At 41.5% G+C, this 18,354-nt stretch overlaps 2 protein-coding genes across 2 annotated transcripts; one reads left to right on the top strand and one right to left on the bottom strand.

Moving 5' to 3' along the window:
- Window positions 1-878: 878 nt before the first annotated feature.
- Window positions 879-8,490, bottom strand: LOC130163188 (CD63 antigen-like). Its single transcript, XM_056367123.1, has 9 exons — window positions 8,315-8,490; window positions 6,399-6,461; window positions 6,176-6,292; window positions 5,314-5,388; window positions 4,908-5,003; window positions 2,951-3,067; window positions 2,823-2,855; window positions 2,630-2,713; window positions 879-2,029 (listed from the first exon to the last, which is right to left on the bottom strand). The coding sequence occupies exons 1-9, from the start codon at window positions 8,372-8,374 to the stop codon at window positions 1,889-1,891; spliced, it is 786 nt and encodes a 261-aa protein (XP_056223098.1). The 5' UTR covers window positions 8,375-8,490; the 3' UTR covers window positions 879-1,888.
- A 1,269-nt stretch (window positions 8,491-9,759) lies between these two features.
- Window positions 9,760-11,614, top strand: LOC130163643 (zinc-binding protein A33-like). Its single transcript, XM_056367975.1, has one exon. The coding sequence runs from the start codon at window positions 9,937-9,939 to the stop codon at window positions 11,293-11,295; it is 1,359 nt and encodes a 452-aa protein (XP_056223950.1). The 5' UTR covers window positions 9,760-9,936; the 3' UTR covers window positions 11,296-11,614.
- Window positions 11,615-18,354: the final 6,740 nt, after the last annotated feature.

Consider the following 18,354-nt stretch of genomic DNA (forward strand, 5'->3'; position numbering starts at 1 on the left):
CGCTGACTTCACCTTTACACTGTAAAAGGCCTCGGTTTGTATCTGGGCCACGAGTTTAATTTATATCTTCATCAGAAATGTCAGAAATACTTTAACACCTTCAGTCCGCTGAATGACGATGATGAAGATTTATCACCTGTTATTAGTTAAAAATCCTTTAGATCAGAGGAATCTGTCACGACTCTCCATCACACAAAGTGGAGCCACATCAAACTTTATTTATTCATTTATTTACCAGAATCAATCTCTAAAATCCAGTCAGAGTCTGTTTCAAACAATACAACTTAAAGATTTTAAAGATAAATGAGTCCCACAATCAGACTCCCCTTATAAAGGATTTATGAATGGTCTATAATTAGTTTATTAATTAGCTTGTTAAAACTTTAAAATCGTTTATAAGCTGTTATAAAATATAAGATAAAAAGGGCAACAGTGACCGGCTGTTTGCCAAATAGTGAGCCCACATTGAAATGTACTGTTGAGCCTAATATCTCTCTTTTCTCCATCATCCAGTATTTGTTCGCTTAGGCAACTATTATTTATAACCAGTAACTCATTAATAAATGTTTTACAATCAAGCTTCTTTTACCATTTATAAATGGTAGTAACTCATTAGTAAGATAAATTAGTGAGCATTAACTTGATCTTGCCAAATAGTGAGCCTGCAACAACGTATGAAAACTGTTACGTCTTTCAGATTTATGAAAAGTGAAAGTGTTCACTGAATTATTAACGTAATTATAAGCAACCAAGTCTATTTCTAATAAAAAGTATCGTCTAAAAGTCTCAGTCAAATAAATATTAAATTAAATTTTGTGAATGTCGATTTGAAAACATTTGTATGTTGTGGTCGACACATTTTCACACAGACGCACACACACAGTTTCTGGTGTAGGTTTTATTTCTTAAATCATTTCACAAGCAGAACAATCAAACGTGAAATAAAAAAACATTTCCCTTTTCTCCAGTTTCTCTTTCCGACAGTTTTTGTTTTATCTGTTGTTGCGTTTTTAATTTCACGTCTAAATCTTCGTCGACACTTAAGCGAATGTTTGTGACACGATGCTGGTTACAAGAGAAATGTGAATTATCAGACAAAACAGAGAGAAAAGACCCAGAGTCACATTCACTTACAATAATAAAAGAATATAAAAACTTTTTAAAAAAATACAGTAACTGACATAAGAATGACGTTTTCTGCAAACAGTGGATTTAAATCCCTTCAGGGTCGGAACAAGAAAAATATAATTTAAGCTTTTCACTGTTAAAAATACTTTTTTTTATATAAAACTAAATCTTTTGAAGCGACTGTGGTTGAGCTCAGTGCTTCTACCTCCAGTTTATTTTTTGCATTTGCTTTAACAAAATGAGAATTAGTGGTTTTAGTTTGTTTGAAGCGACATGACGACAAAGGAAAGATTTTAAAAAACGTATTTGCGTCTCTACAGAAAAAGATTAGAGCCGAACTTCAGAGAAAAAAAAAGGCACATTTTAGGGATTAATGTCTCATTTTGTTCTAACAATAAAATGGTTTTTATTTTTTGAGAATATTTTTGCCGCTCAAAACTTTCATTTTCACATTTTCTCAGTAACCAAAATCAAATTTCTCTTCACCAAAATAAATAAGATTTTGTGACCTGGAAACAAACGTTGGCGATGTTTCATTAAAAACCAACATGGAATATTAATCTGATGATTAGAAAAACATTTACAAACTTAATTAAACGGCAGATTCTGACAGAAGAATAAATCTTGTTGCAGCTATTCTTTTCTTTAATTAGAAAATGAACTTGTTTGCAGTCGCATCTCCTCAGAGACCAGAGGCACTTTGACCTCAGAAGAACTGGCCTCCTCCTGATACTGTAAACAGGAAGCTGGAGTCGCTCCCTCAGTAGGTCGGGGGGTTGTGCAGCTCCTGGTACTTGGGTGGCGGCGTGGTGAAGATGGTGGGCACCGTCATCAGGACAGTGGGTCTGTTGGGGTAACGCATCTGGTGGAGGATGATGGAGGACAGGATCATGCCCAGCACCTGGAAGGAAAACACAAGAGTCCGGTTCAATATCAGCGTTTAAAGACGGACAAATCAATGAGCTGCTGGTTTGAGCTGCTCAGCAGAAAGAGCTTTCTGACGTCTGAGGAAATAACAAGTGAAACTGCCAACAAGCGCTTTCCACCAGTCAGTGATTTGTTCTGTACGGTGGCCCGAAGAGCTCAAAGCAATGCAACTTCAGAAAACACATTCAGAAAACAATGTGTTTGTGTTTCCTTAAGTTGCAGCGTGTTTAGCTTCTGGGCCACCGTAGTTTTGTCTAAAACCCAAAGAGATTTGGTTTAATCATTTAAGAATACATTTACAGGCGTCGTACAACAGTAAAAGATAAAATGCAAGTACAAGGTGGAAAATACAAAATAAATTAGAATCAATATAATTGCATAAAAATAAAATGATTAAACGCTGGTGTTGGAGTTAAACAGAAGAGAATCAGCCCCATTAGATGTAGAAGAGGAGGTGAGATGATTTTAACATCACCTGCTTTTTTAAATTATTTTTCGGGGGGTTAAAAATCGATGAAATGAATCTGACTGATGGAAACTGATCTGGAAGCAGCGTGACGACAGAAACACTCACCGCCAGCGCGAGCAGAGAGAAGATGACGCCCAGCACGATGTCGAGCAGCAGCAGGACGTAGTGAAGGATGATGGGAACGCAGGGCTGAGGACGGGAGGAGACAGACATCGTCACTTTCTACTTATTTTACAAGCAGCTGATGAATCTTTCACCAACACTCGCTCTCATTCGAAGCCGCCGCCGAGTCACTCACCTTGGCGTAGACGGACTTCTGCTGGAAAAGGCTCTGCAGGAGACAGAAACGGGAAAACATCAGTCACCTGCCGTTTGAGACACAGGTGAGGAAGATGAAGACGACGATGTCGGCGCGACGATACTCACTCTGTAGTCGATGGTGCGACACGCTCCCATCTGTTCCTCCTCGGACGGGTCACACAGGCAGGAGGGGGGGATATCGGACTCCCAGTCGGTGTAGCTGAACAGACCGCAGCAGTGCATCTAAACACCAGAGAAGAAGAAGAAGAAGAAGCAGGAGGGTTATTGATCGGGAAGAGATCGCAGCAGGGACGTGTCTGACAGCTGAAATGATTTGCAGTCATGTCACAGCTGATCGATCGATGGTTAAATGGCTTCAATAATCGATTCATCGTTTCAGACGCTTTTCAAGCCAAAACGCCAAAAACGTTGATCCAGCTTCTGAAATGTGACGATTTTCTCGGTTTCTCTTCAGGATTAAATCGATTCATTGTTTTTCTGTTTATAAAAGAGTGAAATAATTACAAAAACAAAAGAGATGGAGTTTATGACAAAGGCTTCGTCCACACTGATATGTTTTAGACGACGGCTTTAGCCCCGGATCACAGACGATCTCCGTCCTCTCAGACTCAAACCGCTGCAGCTGAGTTTCTGAAAGCGAGTAGTGTGGACGCGTGAGAAACTTAAAATTTACCAACAGGAAATCACAGTTTCCCGCGTTGACTGGTTGGTGGTCGACTGATGATTGAGTATCGAGTGTTTAAGACGAATGTTCAGACTGAACAAAGGCAGGAAGTTTAAGAAGCTACTTTCCTCTCACACCTGAAACTAGAGCAGTTGGTAGAAAGTTTCCATCTGTAAAAGCCACTAATCTCTGGTTTGACCCGTTTGTTTTTCACTTTACATACACAACTTTCACAGCAGATTTATTCCTTTAAATTTAGCCACTTAACAAGTCTGTAAACGAGCTACATCCTCACTGCAACTCAATATCCCAGAATCCCCAGTTATCACCAAAAAGGCAGCAGCTTCTTTTGGAATATGAGGAAAGAAAAACACTTTAATAAGTTGGAGTTTTTAATGGTAAACTCTAATATTACACATGGTGGTTAAGAGATTCAGTGTATGACACACACACACACACACACACACACACACACACACCACACACACACACACACACACACACACACACACACACACACACACACACACACTTTCCCAAACTTTTTTTCACAAATTACCAAATTGTGAAACTTAAAAACTTTGTTCTTGAGCATTCTAGCAAACAGGAAGTAAAACGCCTGTGTGTTTTCTAAAGTTTCCTCATTAGAAAGTAAATATGGATGTGAGTAAGAGGTCGAGTCACCTTCCTCTTTAAAATCAGGAAGTGGTAAATAGTTGACCGGTAGACCACACGGAGACAGGAAGTCCTCCCTGCGGTGGTAAAATAATCCACCTCCACTTCATTTACGTTTCTGCCCAACAACTCGGCTACCTGTCGCTCAGACAGCCAATCAGAGGCCGCGGGCCGCACCTCTTCACCCTCTGGGGGAATTGTGGGAACACGTGTTTTGTTAGTCCTGACGGCAGAGAGCTGCAGGCGAAGGCAGAGCCCAAAGACAAACAACACCAGCTCTGACCTGGAAACTTTTGTTTTGCAAAGGAAACAAATCGAATGGAGTTTAACACGGAGCTGAAAAGAACCGAACAGAACTGTCGTCATGGTAACATGACTCTCTCCAGAAATTAAAACATCACTCATGAGTTGTTGGATTTCTTGTTTTTTTTCCCAGAAACTGAAAAACACAAAAATGTTTTTGGGTTTTTTTGTTTGAAAAAATGACGGAAGTGATGAATCGATTATTAAAGAGTCGACCGTTCCTTTTCTGTCATGATCAATTTATTGTTTCACGCTGTTTGTGTTTAGTCAGTTTCACCTGCAGATAGAACCTTCACCTGGAAATCTCGTTACAGAACAATAGCACTAGTGTGTGTGTGTGTGTGTGTGTGTGTGTGTGTGTGTGTGTGTGTGTGTGTGTGTGTGTGTGTGTGTGTAGGTGTGTGTGTGTGTGTCTCTTACCGTGCTCTGCAAGCTGTTGACCATATTCTTTGCCTCATCTGAAGCCTGATCCAGAGGCAGAAAGGTCCGGAACTTCTCCTCCATCATCTCTTTGTACTACGGAGCAAGTTCAACACACCCAGGTAAGTTTTTGTTGGTGGATTTTGACTCTTTAAACTCTGGATTCTGACTTTAAAGTGAAAAGTTAGTAAGTAAAGTAAAAAACTAAGTCACATGTGACTCTAATCCTCTTCCGCAGTATCAGATAAATAGTGAAACAATAATTTTTCAGCATTACACTTTCCTATAATCATATTTGGAGTATCATTGGGTGAAGTTCTCCAAAGAAATGATGCAGCAGAACCAACAGTAGAACCAACAGCAGAACCAACAGTAGAACCAACAGCAGAGCGTCAGAGGTCGTTACCTGAGGACGGACGGCGGCGAAGGGGACTCCAACTCTCAGCATCAGCAGACTGCCGACCACCATACACACCAGGAACTGCAGAAACAAGCACAGGAGTTCATGACTGCTGACCGACTGCTGACCGACAGTTTACACGCCTCGAGTTGCATCAGAGCGTTGCATCAGTCGGATCCTGCCGGGAAGCAAAGTCTTTATTTCTGAATTTCTGAGAAAGTGAGATTCAATCAGAGCAGGAGAGGAACTCAGACTGTGATCGGAGGATCTGATCGGGAATTATTAGGAAGATGTTTTACAGGCTAGAGAAGAAAACATGAGACAAAAAGCAGCAAAATGTCATTATGGAATATTTGCAATGCTTAAAATGTCTATATAATAAATCCTGCACGTATCTATAGTCTGAGCCTTAGTGTCAATATTTGGACGTTATTATATTATAATTATAATAACCAGCTTTGTTCTCGAGCCAGGCTCCAGCAGGAGATAATGTTTCTGCTGCGCATTAAAACAACTAACCAGCTTGTAGTTTCATCTCCGTGCTGACGTCACTGAGGCAAAATAATGAATCCAAACACACATCAACAGGAAACCAGACAAAGAAACCAAACTAACCTCCGTTCTCTCGTTTCTGTTCATCATATCTACGTATATTTGTTTTTGTATCTCGGTGGGTCTGGTTTTCCCCTCAACATCATTTTGATTTTGTTTAAAGCTCATAATCACGTCGTCTCGTTTTAGGAGAGTCAGTAACCTCTGGGTTTCTCTGCTGTGAAGTAACATGACAATTTGGAAATAAAATAATTTCACATCCTCTTTTATTCTGAAGATTCATCATCATCCTGCGTCAGCTGATCTCTGTACTCACTATGATCATGGACACTCTGCTCTCCTTATGGGCTCCGTAGGCTCCCAGGATGGCGATCACCATGGTGATGATGCCGACAACGTAGAAGACAACGAGGGCGTCGGTCCGATTCTGCACCTGTGGAGGTGAAGACGAGTCACAGGTTCACATGTTTGTGGTTTTTTTTTTGAAGAGACGTGTTTTGTTTGTTAATTGGAAGGTTGAAGGTGTGTTTGTTTCTTACACTTTGATAGCTGGTGAGGATCTGACACAGCAGACCGAGGCTGATGATGACTCCACCGATGATCTGAAACCAAAAAACACACAGTTTGATTAGATCCACGCCGACCTCCTGCAAACACAACAACTACCTGCGTTCATTTTCTTCAAAGAGGTGACGAGATAAATCTGAGTGGTTGCAAAACGAGGCTACACAAATTATATTTTAAGGCTTTTTCCATTATCAATAACTCTGCTGATTATTTTCTCAATTAATTGTTTCACATCAGAAACCAGTGAAAAACGCCCATGTCATTAAATGTCTTGTTTTATCAGGCCAACAGTCCAAAACCTAAAAATATTCACCTTACTATGAAGTTAAAAAACTGAAAACATTAATAAATTATAAAATAATTGTACACTATTAATTTGGGACCAGTGTGTACATGTAGTGGTGACGCTGCAGATCGAAACCAACTGAATACAGTGGCCTCTCTGAGCTACTGTAGATATGAAGGGCTCATTCTGAGTTAGATTCAGGTGATTTCACAATAATGAAAACATAATTATGAATATTAGATCCACCTAAATCCAACACACTGGTCCTTTACAAAGTCATTTACATGGTGTCCAGTAGATAGCTTGTCCATAGAGAGCCCGGCTCAGTATATAAACTGATCTTTAAACAGTAAGTTTCTAACCTGCACCTCGACCAATTAAACTGGTCAAACCAGAGCAGCCTGTTTAAACACAAGGTAATGATTTGTCACAGGACGGAAACTGCTCATGAACTTCAGACAGCAGCTCCTCAAAGCCCAGATAAGAATCAGACTGACCTTATTCCATCAAGACAAACACTACTGTAAAGGAACACAGGGGGGGCTTTTATTGTGAAAAGACGTCTGAACAAAAGCTTTCCGTGGAGCAAAAACAGCTGCTTACTATTAAATTTAATTGTTGTTTCTGCTTCAGACTTACTGGAAACCAGATGAGACAAAAAAAAAACTTAACAGCAGCAACACCCACAATCGAAAGCTTGTACAACAACAACTATTTCGTGGACCGCAACTATTTTTTTCACTTTTCAAGATAAAATGTGAAAGTTCCAGATTTTAAATGTGAGAATTTGATGCTTTTTCTGGTCTTTTGTTACAGTAGATTTAACATCTTTGGAGTCTTGGTTGTATAAACAAAACATTTGAATGCATCACACTGGACAGTTTGTTCTACTTAATCACATTAATTATTAATCATCTGGTTTTCAACAGCTGTGAACTAGGGCTGCAACTAACAATATGAATGTGCTCATCATTTTCTTATATGAATAACAAATGTTGCAGAGTCTAAAGTAACGTCAACAAAGATATTTCATTTACTGTCACATATGACAAATAAAAGCTGTGATCCTTATTCACATTTCAGAATGACAATTCAGCTGCAAATATTCTTCAATTTTGCTTGAAATTTTTCTGAAACGAGAAACTGGTTGCAGATTACTTTTCCTTTGCTCTGCTGCAAACACATTGAACTGCCATAAAATGCTTAAAATAACATAATGAGCTAAAAAAAAAAAAAAAAAAAACCACTGGTCTGGTTCACTTTTTACAACATCTGGACTCCAAGACAAACATTTTCAACATCTACAAATACATTTACACTGATAACATTGAAATAAACTTTAAAATGGGTCAAAGGAAACACATTTCTATCTTTTAATTGGTTGGTTTCACTTCATTTAGTCCTCCCTATTGTTGTTGTTCTCTTTAACAAACTTACTAATGGGTAAACTTGCTGATTTACAAATGACTTAAACGTGTAACTTAATACACATCGCTAAAGTTGTGCTTTAAAGCCGAGAGAACAGACACTACGCACTTTTTATTCCCACAGGGATGAAGGTGAGACGCAGCCATTTGTAAGGTTTTAAAACTTTTCACTCACCGCGAAACACACGTTGAAGATGGTGAAGACCCGTTTGAGGCAAGTGTTGACCTGAGCCATGTTTTCAGCTGAAGAACACAACTAGATTTAAGAAAAATAAACTGTAGTTTGTCTGAAGTTTGAGTCCCGAGAGACTCCGGCTGCTGCTGCGAGGTGAAAGCAGGAGGATCCGCGAAGCGAGCTGGTTTTAGGTGTGAGGTGGGACCGGCAGCGCGGGGCGGAGACAGAGAGGTGATGGTGGGGGCGGTGTCGGAGTTCTGGTAAATGACTGAAAATGAAGGGGAGTCGGGAAGGGAGAGGAGAGCTTCATTCCGGGAAGAGTAGTGGAAAATTCCCGTTGTTGCACATGGAAGGAGGGCAGATAGCTGGAGCAGATGGGTATTGGACCGGCGGGCAGGGATATGCCCAAATATGATTCTTTTATTATCTCCACATTTGGGAAATTACAGTTTCTCTTAAACTGCCACTAAATCACTTCCTGCAAAAATAAAGGTGAAAAGATCCAAAAAAAAATTTAAAACAGATTTCTAAAGAAGCTTCAACAATAAAATGCACATTTCAGAGCAGCACGTGTTGTTGGGCTGTTTGTGTCTCATGTCTGTCTCTTCCTGCTCATGTTCTTTATGGTTGTTTTATGCAGCTTTGTTATTGTTTTTGTTTTGTTTGTTTTGTTTTTTGACCTTTAGCTTGGAAACAATGCATGCTGGGAAGTCTGTTAAGGCTGATTGTGTTTCAGCAGGTCATCATCATCATGTCAGCTGAACTCATGTTTATAAATTCTGAAGTCTGGAAATAGTTGAATTAGCCTGAAATTAATGAAACTTATATCCTTATGTTAACTATGAAGAAAATATTAGTTGATTCCATCACATTCCTGCAGATGTTGTAGTTAAAGTACATTTTTTCTAACATGCACAAACTTGAATTTCTCGTGCAGATTTATTTTACAGGTTTACAAAGGTTGATTTACAACAACAAACATTGGAATAACTTGCAAACATTACTTTACAAGCTCAAAATCATTTTGACCCTAATTTGAGCCCGTACAGGTGTCGGGGGAGTGAATTAGCCGCCTCCCCTCATTAACATTAGCGTTAGTGTTCCCTTTATTCCCCTCAACAAAACAAAATTATATACAGTCAATGAATAAGATGTCATAACAATAAAACTCTTTCTCATGGTGGAGTCTCATCTTGTTTTACAACCCTGTGTCAAATGATAAATAAATGAACCTTATAACCTTTCATTTATTTAGTATATATTGTGCATTATGACACATTCCTTACTATCCGTCTGTAATTAAAACTGAACAACAGCAGCTGAAATGAAACTCAGGCCAGAGCTCTGGCTCCTCCCATGACACGTGAGTTAAATGTGGAAACAAGCTTGTTGTTGTTTCCCCCAGAGAGAAGAGACGCACCGAGTGAAGAGACAGACGCCTTTGTTTACAGACCGACTTCCACTGAAGGAGGACAGCTACATTACAGCTGGGAATACTGGGAATACTGGGAATACTGGGACTACTGCTGCTGGTAAATATACTGCACTTACAGCTGGTGGTGCACAGGAAATACAGGCTGGAGGAGAAGGCTGTTAAAAGTGGAAGTAACTCAGACACGGACATGACTTGCAGATCAGAACAGGAACTTTCTTGTTCTCTCTGCCGTGACAAGTTAAAAGATCCAGTCCTTCTTTCATGTAACCACAGCTTCTGCAGAGACTGTCTGCGCAGACACTGGGCAGACGCAGACAGTCCTGAGTGTCCAGTCTGTAAGAGAAAGTCCTCAATGGATTTCCCTCTTATTTACTTTACACAGTCTGAGTCTGAGCTGCTGTGTCGCCTGCACTCTGAGAAACTCGGCTTGTTCTGCGTGGACGACGAGACGCTGGTGTGCGGCGGCTGCAGAGATTCGGACACGCACAGCGGCCACAGATTCAAAGCTGCCGATGAAGCCGTGCACGACCAGGAGAGAAAACTTCAGGATCTCTTAAAACCTCTGAGAACGAAACTGACGCTCATTCACCAAATTAAAGGCAACTGTGATCAAACGGCTGAGCACATTAAAGTCCAAGCAGAGAGCACGGTGCAAAGGATCAAGGAAGAGTTCAAGAAGCTTCACCAGTTTCTAGACGAGGAAGAGGAGGCCAGGATGGCTGCACTGAGGGAGGAGGAGGAGCAGAAGAGTGAGATGATGAAGGAGAAGATTGGGGCTCTGAGCAGAGAGATAACTGCTCTGTCAGACACCATCAGAGCGACGGAGAAGGAGCTGAGAGCAAAAGACGCCTCGTTCCTGCTCAACTACAAGGCCGCCGCGGACAGAGTCCGGCAGCAACCTCTGCCCGATGACCCACAGCTGCTCTCCGAGGCCCTCATAGATGAGGCCAAACATCTGGGCAACCTGAGGTTTAGCATCTGGAACAAGATGAAGGAGATGGTCTCCTACAGTCCTGTGGTTCTGGATCCAAATACAGCTCATCCAGACCTCATCCTGTCTGAAGATCTGACCAGCACCAGACAAGGAAAGACAAAGCAGCATCTTCCTGAGAACCCGGAGAGGATCGACCACTTCATCTCTGTCGTGGGCTCCGAGGGATTCGACTCTGGGTGTCACAGCTGGGAGCTGGAGGTCGGAGACAACACCGCCTTCTCATTGGGCGTGTTGACAGAGTCTAGCCCCAGGAAAGGAAACCCGTGGTCTGGACTCTGGAGACTGATGTTCTGCAGCGGAGAATACAAATCGCTCTCACCATCAGACACAGGATCTGACGTGCCGGTGAAGAAGAAGCCCGAGAGGATCAGAGTCCAGCTGGACTGGGACGGAGGGCAGCTGCTGTTTTCTGATGCTGACACCGACACACACATACACACCTTCACACACACCTTCACTGACAGGCTGTTTCCATATATCAGCACCTGGAGCGACGTCCCCATAAAGATTGTAGAGTCGAAGGTGTCTGTAATGGTGGAGCAACACAGTTAGATATGACGATGATGATGATGATGATGATGATGATGATGATGATGAAAATGATGATGATGATTATGATGATATCAAGGACAATCCACTAATTTACCAATTTACTAGTAAAACTAATTTGTTTTCATTTCTCATTTATTTTTTTTGAGTAAATGATGCTGATGTGTCAGACAGATATTACATTAAACTGTATCACTAGACAGAAAATGTATTAAGACTTATGTTACTAATATAATATCAGATATTTAGTCACTTTCAAAGTTAGAAATTTTTTAACATTTTTTTTTAACAAACTAATTTCTTGCCTAAATAAATATATAAATCAAAAAAACAGACCCAAATCTGACTCCTTTATATTTTGTTTTAATTTTGTTTTTGATTAATGTGGCATCTCTTATTGTATTTATCTATTAATTATTTATTATGCCTGCAGTGCGATAGCATTGAAGACATATATTATTATTCTGCATACTTATTTGTCTTACTTACTTGTCAGACAATATATATATCAATGCGTGCGGCTTGATCAGGAATGGTGTTCTGAGGCTTTTCTTAGCGATTCTAGTAACCATGGCGACATAAATGGTGATAAAAGGTGAAAGAAATTCCCATAGAGAATGAATGGGGAGACCTCTTCAAAACGACCAAACCCAGCCCTCTTTGGAGCTCTACTGCTGCGCCGTACTTCATCGTAGAGAAATGGTTGATACGTTAAACGGGTCACAAGACTTGATACTCTTTTGGGTTAAATCGGTATTTTGACAACTATTATGGTTCACACAAAATCGCAGTTTTCCGCTTTGTGTCATTTTTAGGCCGTTTCAGACTTTATAATGGGTGTGTATTGCGTGGGATGTTCAGAGTTGGAGTTGATGACATCATCGCTAGAGTGGGAAAAAGATTCTGCGTAACTCGTCCTCATGGCCACACGGTTCAGTCTTCACTCATCACGGCTTCTAGATAGTTGTAGACAAGTCCGTGCTGTTTCGTAGAAAGCGTCTACCTTAGCACAGAGACTTACAGAATTTGAATAGTGAGCCTCAGAGTGACGGGAGAAGTGACTCTTTTCTGTAACTCGCTCCTCTGTCCACAACTTTAACTATTGTAACACCGAAGCCACACAATCTGTGCACAAAGATCACAGTCCGCTCATGGTTCTGATAGGAGTTACTGTTCTTCCAGCTAGACACAGCTGTTCGACGTGGCTCGTTAGGAGACTCTTTGATCTCTGTGATGTTTACAAACACAGACACGCAGAGAGACACACAAACACACACACACAGGCAGAAAGCTGTTAACAAGTTAGTGCTCATAGAGAGAGCTGGACAGTGCAACAGTAAATACAGCAGCAGACATATTGAATTTACTTTGAGCTTCGAGTTACAGGAACTGTTCAACCGTCAGAGCAGCTCTCCCATAGACTGCATTACAAATTCAGAAGCTGACAGCAAACAGCAGGTCTCAGGTCTTTTCAGGTGCTACTCACACAAAAATGGACGAAGCTGATTCTCTCTTCTTTAACTCTTACCCCTCGTACTCTAAAGTATGACAGCATGTGTCCTTGTATGTGCATGGTGTAGTGGTATAGCTTTATTGCAGATCAACTTCTGTTAGGTCATGTACGTTCTCCAGGAATTTTCTATTACCTTTAATGTTATCTTCTACCGGCGCAATCTTCTGTAACTGTGTCGTCAGTTCTGCTCTTTCTTGTTCAACTTTCTGCATGATATAAAAATGTGTTCAACTGGTTAGGCTCTTTTGGTTCATTTTTCTTTTAGGTTAGAAATGAAGTTTTGCAACTCTCCTAAGGTAGAGTCCTCTTTCTGTTATATTTTGTTTTTGATTTAAGCAGCACCCATTTTGCCCTGTTTTCCTACTTTACTTGTCCTCTTGCCTTGTTTGTATAATTGTTTACCCTCCTGTTTACACAATAGATTTGATTTACCAATAACACCAAATACAAATGTTTGTACGTCACAAATTGAATGTAAGTATAAGGGAAAGCATTATTGTATCTTATAATCCAAGCATATATTCTGTAAAAGCAAATCAAAATGTTTTGTATGCAGCAAATGTGTCAATATCAGTGAAGTTAAGCTCAATGTCTTTGTTTCAACTAAGTGACAAAACTGTAAGTTGGTTTGCAATGTGGACAAAGAACATGTAGCTTTACTTTTAAATGTCAGCTTTGGTGGTTGTGCTGTAAAGGTGCAATATAAGATGTGGCCAGAACTTTAGTTTAAAATGTTCAGAAAATGAATTAACACTATCAACAGTGTGTGAAGCGGCTATAGTGGTGATGTCATGATCAAGATCTCCATCTGTTTAATTTCAGTTATCTACTGAAACGAGCATGCGCACTAGCCAGCACCGACCTGTCCTGTGTTGTAATACCACTTTGTGACGCTAGACGCTGTGTGAGTCAGTGGCGCGTCAAGTCTGCTCTCAGTCCCACGAAGAAGAACAACTTCCGGCAGCGCTTGAAGTTAGCGTCACAGAAACACAGGAATGGCTGAACCTCCTAAAAGACGATATTCATCCGCATCCCGAAGGACCGCTCCCGACAAGAAACCACGTTCAACGGCAAAGAAAAGAAGCGACACGAGTAAATCTGGATGTGACTTTCCACCGCTGGAGAAGCTCCTGAGAGGAAAGAGATGCGGTTTGATGCCGAGCTCGCAACTTTCCTGTTAGCCTGGTGAGTAGCTTCAATGTTAGCTCTTTAGCTAAAAGTATAATAAGTTCAACGACTGACAAACATTTCAGGTGGTGATATTGAAGTTGTCGACAGACGTTTTAGCGGTTAGTAGGATTGTGTCTGTTGCTCTCGGCTGTTGTCCAGCTAGTGACGTCAGTGACTTTAGGCTGATTTTGTAACTGATGACTGTAACTTGAGATTTTTTGGACCCAGTAGACCGAGTGAATACACGTCGGTCGGTTCACCATGTTGTAACCCCTTTACATTATTTTAGATCAGCCATGATTGAAAGTGCAGCTTCTTTACATTTCTCAGGAGATTTCAGCATCCCTCTCTTTATCAGGACCTGAGCCAGTACAGATGCAATACCGCCCTCTTCCAGTGTCTTTGTGTTGCCTCAGCACTAATGTGTTCGTTTTTTTTTTTTATATATATATATATGTATATGAATCTATTCTACAAATTCTTCACATGTACATTTGTTCAGATTTATTCATAGTCTTGTTGTTATTACAGTATATGCTACATGAGGTTTAAGTGGATGATTGATGTCCTGAAGTCTTAGGCTGCCTCAAACATTTCATAGTCAAAAGAGGAGCCGCTTGACATGTCCTTATTTTTCCTTTTGTGTTTTCATAGGGATGACAGAATCCACCTCGGGCCAGAACCACACCTGCAAGAATCGGTAAGTCATGCGCATGATTTAAACTACAAAATGGTAAGATGAGTTAAAATGATTTCAAGTTCGTGCATCTGGAAAAAAAATGCACTGTATGTCTAACTGATCTGTCCAGCAGCCGTCTCTAGTTTTCTTTCCCAACAGGGAGTTTCTCTAGGATGAGGTTTAATTCAGGCAGTTTATGTCCTTACAGCTGCTTTCACACCACTGCTGTGTGTGAACTAAAATCACACACAAACATTAACATGTGAAACCTTTCTTTCTCTCTCTCTCTCTCTCTCTCTCCCTCCAGGTGACAAAGAAGCTGCTAGTGCTGCTTCTGAAACAGTTGCCTGAGTTACCAATGTTGGTGTGTTGGCTTTCCAGGATGGCGGCCGGATTGATGACGCCACATCTTCAAGGTGGACCCCCGGAGGTTCCTGTTGTCTCATTGAGGCATGGCGGTCCGAGCTGAAGGGGAAGCACAGGATGCTCGGCCTGACTGTTGCCAAGGTGATCCGGAGGATCTCCTGGAGGAGTGGAGGCTCCACTGTTGGAGGAGGACACATGGGGCGGAGGAGACGGTCCTCCTCATCCAGGATCTCCACGTCACCCTGGACGTCTCTTTGCTGGATTCTCTCTGCATCCAGGACACATGGAGACACAGAGGAGCCGCCTCACCTGCATTCAGGACCCAGCAGGTGCAGCTGTACAGAGACAGGTAGACTGACAGAGGGCTGGGTCAGCCTTCTGGTTTCCACCTTAACCACTTCAGCCCAGGTACATGTTTGTGTCTCAGAGCTTGTGATTAAGTATATTGTGTATTTCATAAAAATCGTTTTTGATCCAAAACCTTTTTCTTCAAGCCAGTGCCAAGTACTTCCAAGCTCCTGGCAACACCTGCCAGACAGAGCAGGAGGAAGAGCGAGTTGTCTTCCCTCCCAGAGACCAGGAGAGGCAGCCCAGGTGACCGTTCAAGGCAGCCATGGGGAAGAACACCTCCTGTCCTGGGAAGGAGAGTCTCCAGAGGTGAGATTCACTTCAGATATCAGTTTCCTCTAATGAATATCAGATCCATATTAACACACACTGCTCTCTGATTATCTTTCAGCCGTCTTCTGGGACTGAACTCGGGCCCTGCAAACTGGGCCAGTGTTAGCCGCCTGGTGGAGGCCGTTTGCAACCGGCTCTGCGTCTTCACCCGGTGGCCACGAGGTCCAGAGGGACCGTGAGGACTCGCTGGTCATTATGTGGCATCAGAGAGGCAGTGCTGGCCGGCCCCAGGTTGATGGCTCAGACCAACATCCAGCTCTTTGAATGACTCAGTGGTAAGAGTTTGTCATAAAGCTGTTGGTGTGTTGGAATCTGTTCTGTGATTTATCTTTTAATGAAAGCTGAAAATCCTAAAACAGTCTGTGTTTGTTTGTGTGTTCCAGCTGCTGGCCAGACTCTCCCTTCAGCAAAGGGTCTGTCCTTGGTCCAGGTGGGACAAGGACAGACCTTTAACTTCAATGTCCCAGAGGAGCAGCCTGGGCCCTCCAGCAGGGGTCTGCCTCCTCCTCTTCCTCCTCTTCCTCCTCCTCCTTCAAACAATGAACAGAGCCTACAGGAAGAAGAAGGCTGCCCGAAGCTGCTGTGGCAGATCAACTTCTGTTAGGTCATGTATGTGTGTGTATACATGTACATGTGTGTACATGTCTTGCTGTGGTTGTGGGGACACATTTGTGCTTGAAACCATCAGTGTGAGGTTATTGTGGCCAGTCGTGACAGTTTCAAAAGGCTCTCTGAGGGACAGCTGCAGTGACTGAGGTCAGTGTCAGGATGAGTCTCTACGACAGGTAACGTCCTTTGTGCAGATTGAAACGTGAGGAGTGAAGTTCACGCACCAAGTAGCAGGAACATTCAAAAGTTCTCCAGGAATTTTCTAGTTGTTTATTATTCTCTGTCCTCAGTGTTCAGATTCACTTTATTGCCTTTTACTTCATTTCTACTGTTGGTGATAGATGACAGTAACAACATGTGAAGAGCAGAATGTGTTCAGCTCTCGCACAGTCGCCACCTCCACAGGTGAAAGTATCGACCAGTTTAACATGAACGCTGTGTTCAGTAGGAAACAGATGGAACTGCAACCTGGAGCAGAACCAGACTCTTCATAGATGTGATGCTGTGACCTCAGAGACGGATGTGTGACCTCACACACTCTTTAGTGTGAACTGAACACTGACAGTTCAGATTGTGAAGCAGGTGTCGGTGTAGTACAGCTCATGTACTTTAGTTTTATTCAGAACTTCATTCTTGTCATTGAAAAGGTTTTTAATAAAGAAACCTGTGATTAAATTGTACTGAGTGTTTCTTCATATTTACCATCTGCCTCATGATGAATCTAACAGTCACTTTGGTGAATTAGTGTTTTCATTGTTATTAAAATTGATAAGTTCATAAGGAAAATTAGAAAAGCACAAACTCTAGTATCTGTCTCTAGATCCTGTGTTGTCACTGTTGAAGGACGGACACATTTAAACATTTCTATCATGTTTGTTGATTAAAGCAACAGAAAGTCTTTGATTAATTACAGATTCAGGAAAACCTTCAGTGTGTTGTGATTTCTACACTGTGCTGCTGCTACTGTTAAAATTCATCCCAGACACGCTCCATAAAAACCATCAACAAAGCAAAGCTTCATAAAAAACTTTATTTCACATTAAAACTGCATTCATTTCAACAATTTACAATCAACTGTAACTGACAAATTAAAACTAGAATACAGTTGTGAATGAAGGTGCAGGTGAACTTCACTGTCACAAGACAAGTTTGCATCATAAAGAGGTGGATAAATCTTATTTAGTAACAAGTATAAATTATAGTAGAGGTGTAAAATAATCCTTCATAGCTCAGTGAGGAGCAACAGTCTGACAGGTTGACCGGAAGCTGCTGCAGCCGTCCATAAGTGATGGAGGGTAACGTTAGCACACATGCTAACTTCAGCTACAATAACAAGCTACTCCTCATATATATGATATTAGCCTGTAAGACTAATGTAACAGCTGTGACAGCTAACCGTGTTAGCATCATCTTCACACGGCTCAGCCAGGAGCCTGTTGCTGTCAGGTTGATGCGGGTGGGTTTACCTGGTGTCCTCGAGGACACAGGTCAGATCCGCCCCTCCCCCCTCCCCCCTCCCTCCTCCCTCCTCCCCAGCTCCACCCTCTCATCCAAATATGGTTTCTCCTGGCGCCAAAAAACCAAGATGGCGACGTCTATTAAACCAAACTCGGGACCAAAGGGTGACGTCACGGCACGGTTTGTCACTTTACACACACACACACATTCATTCATTCATTCATTCATTCATTGTCAAGTTTGTGCTGTTTTCTTTTATGGTAAATACACAGCCTAGTGTGTGTGTGTGTGTGTTGTTGTTGTTGTTGTTGTTGTTGTTGTTGTTGTTGTTGTTGTGTGATAAACCAGTACTTCTAACTTTTTGAAGTTTGAATGTTTGATGTGATGAAAAAGAGTTTGTTACATTTCATCCAGAATTTCACAGTTTGAATGTAAAAGTCACATAAATGTAAAACTAATAAGATTTACCCTGAAATTACAGAGAAGATCTTTAAACTGTTCGTATGGACATTAACCTTTATAATAACAAGCTACATTTTTAATTACAGATAATTACTGTCATTTTACACAGATTTGTATGTAAATA

This window comes from Seriola aureovittata, chromosome 22 (assembly GCF_021018895.1).
Source record: "Seriola aureovittata isolate HTS-2021-v1 ecotype China chromosome 22, ASM2101889v1, whole genome shotgun sequence".
Lineage (NCBI taxonomy): Eukaryota > Metazoa > Chordata > Actinopteri > Carangiformes > Carangidae > Seriola > Seriola aureovittata.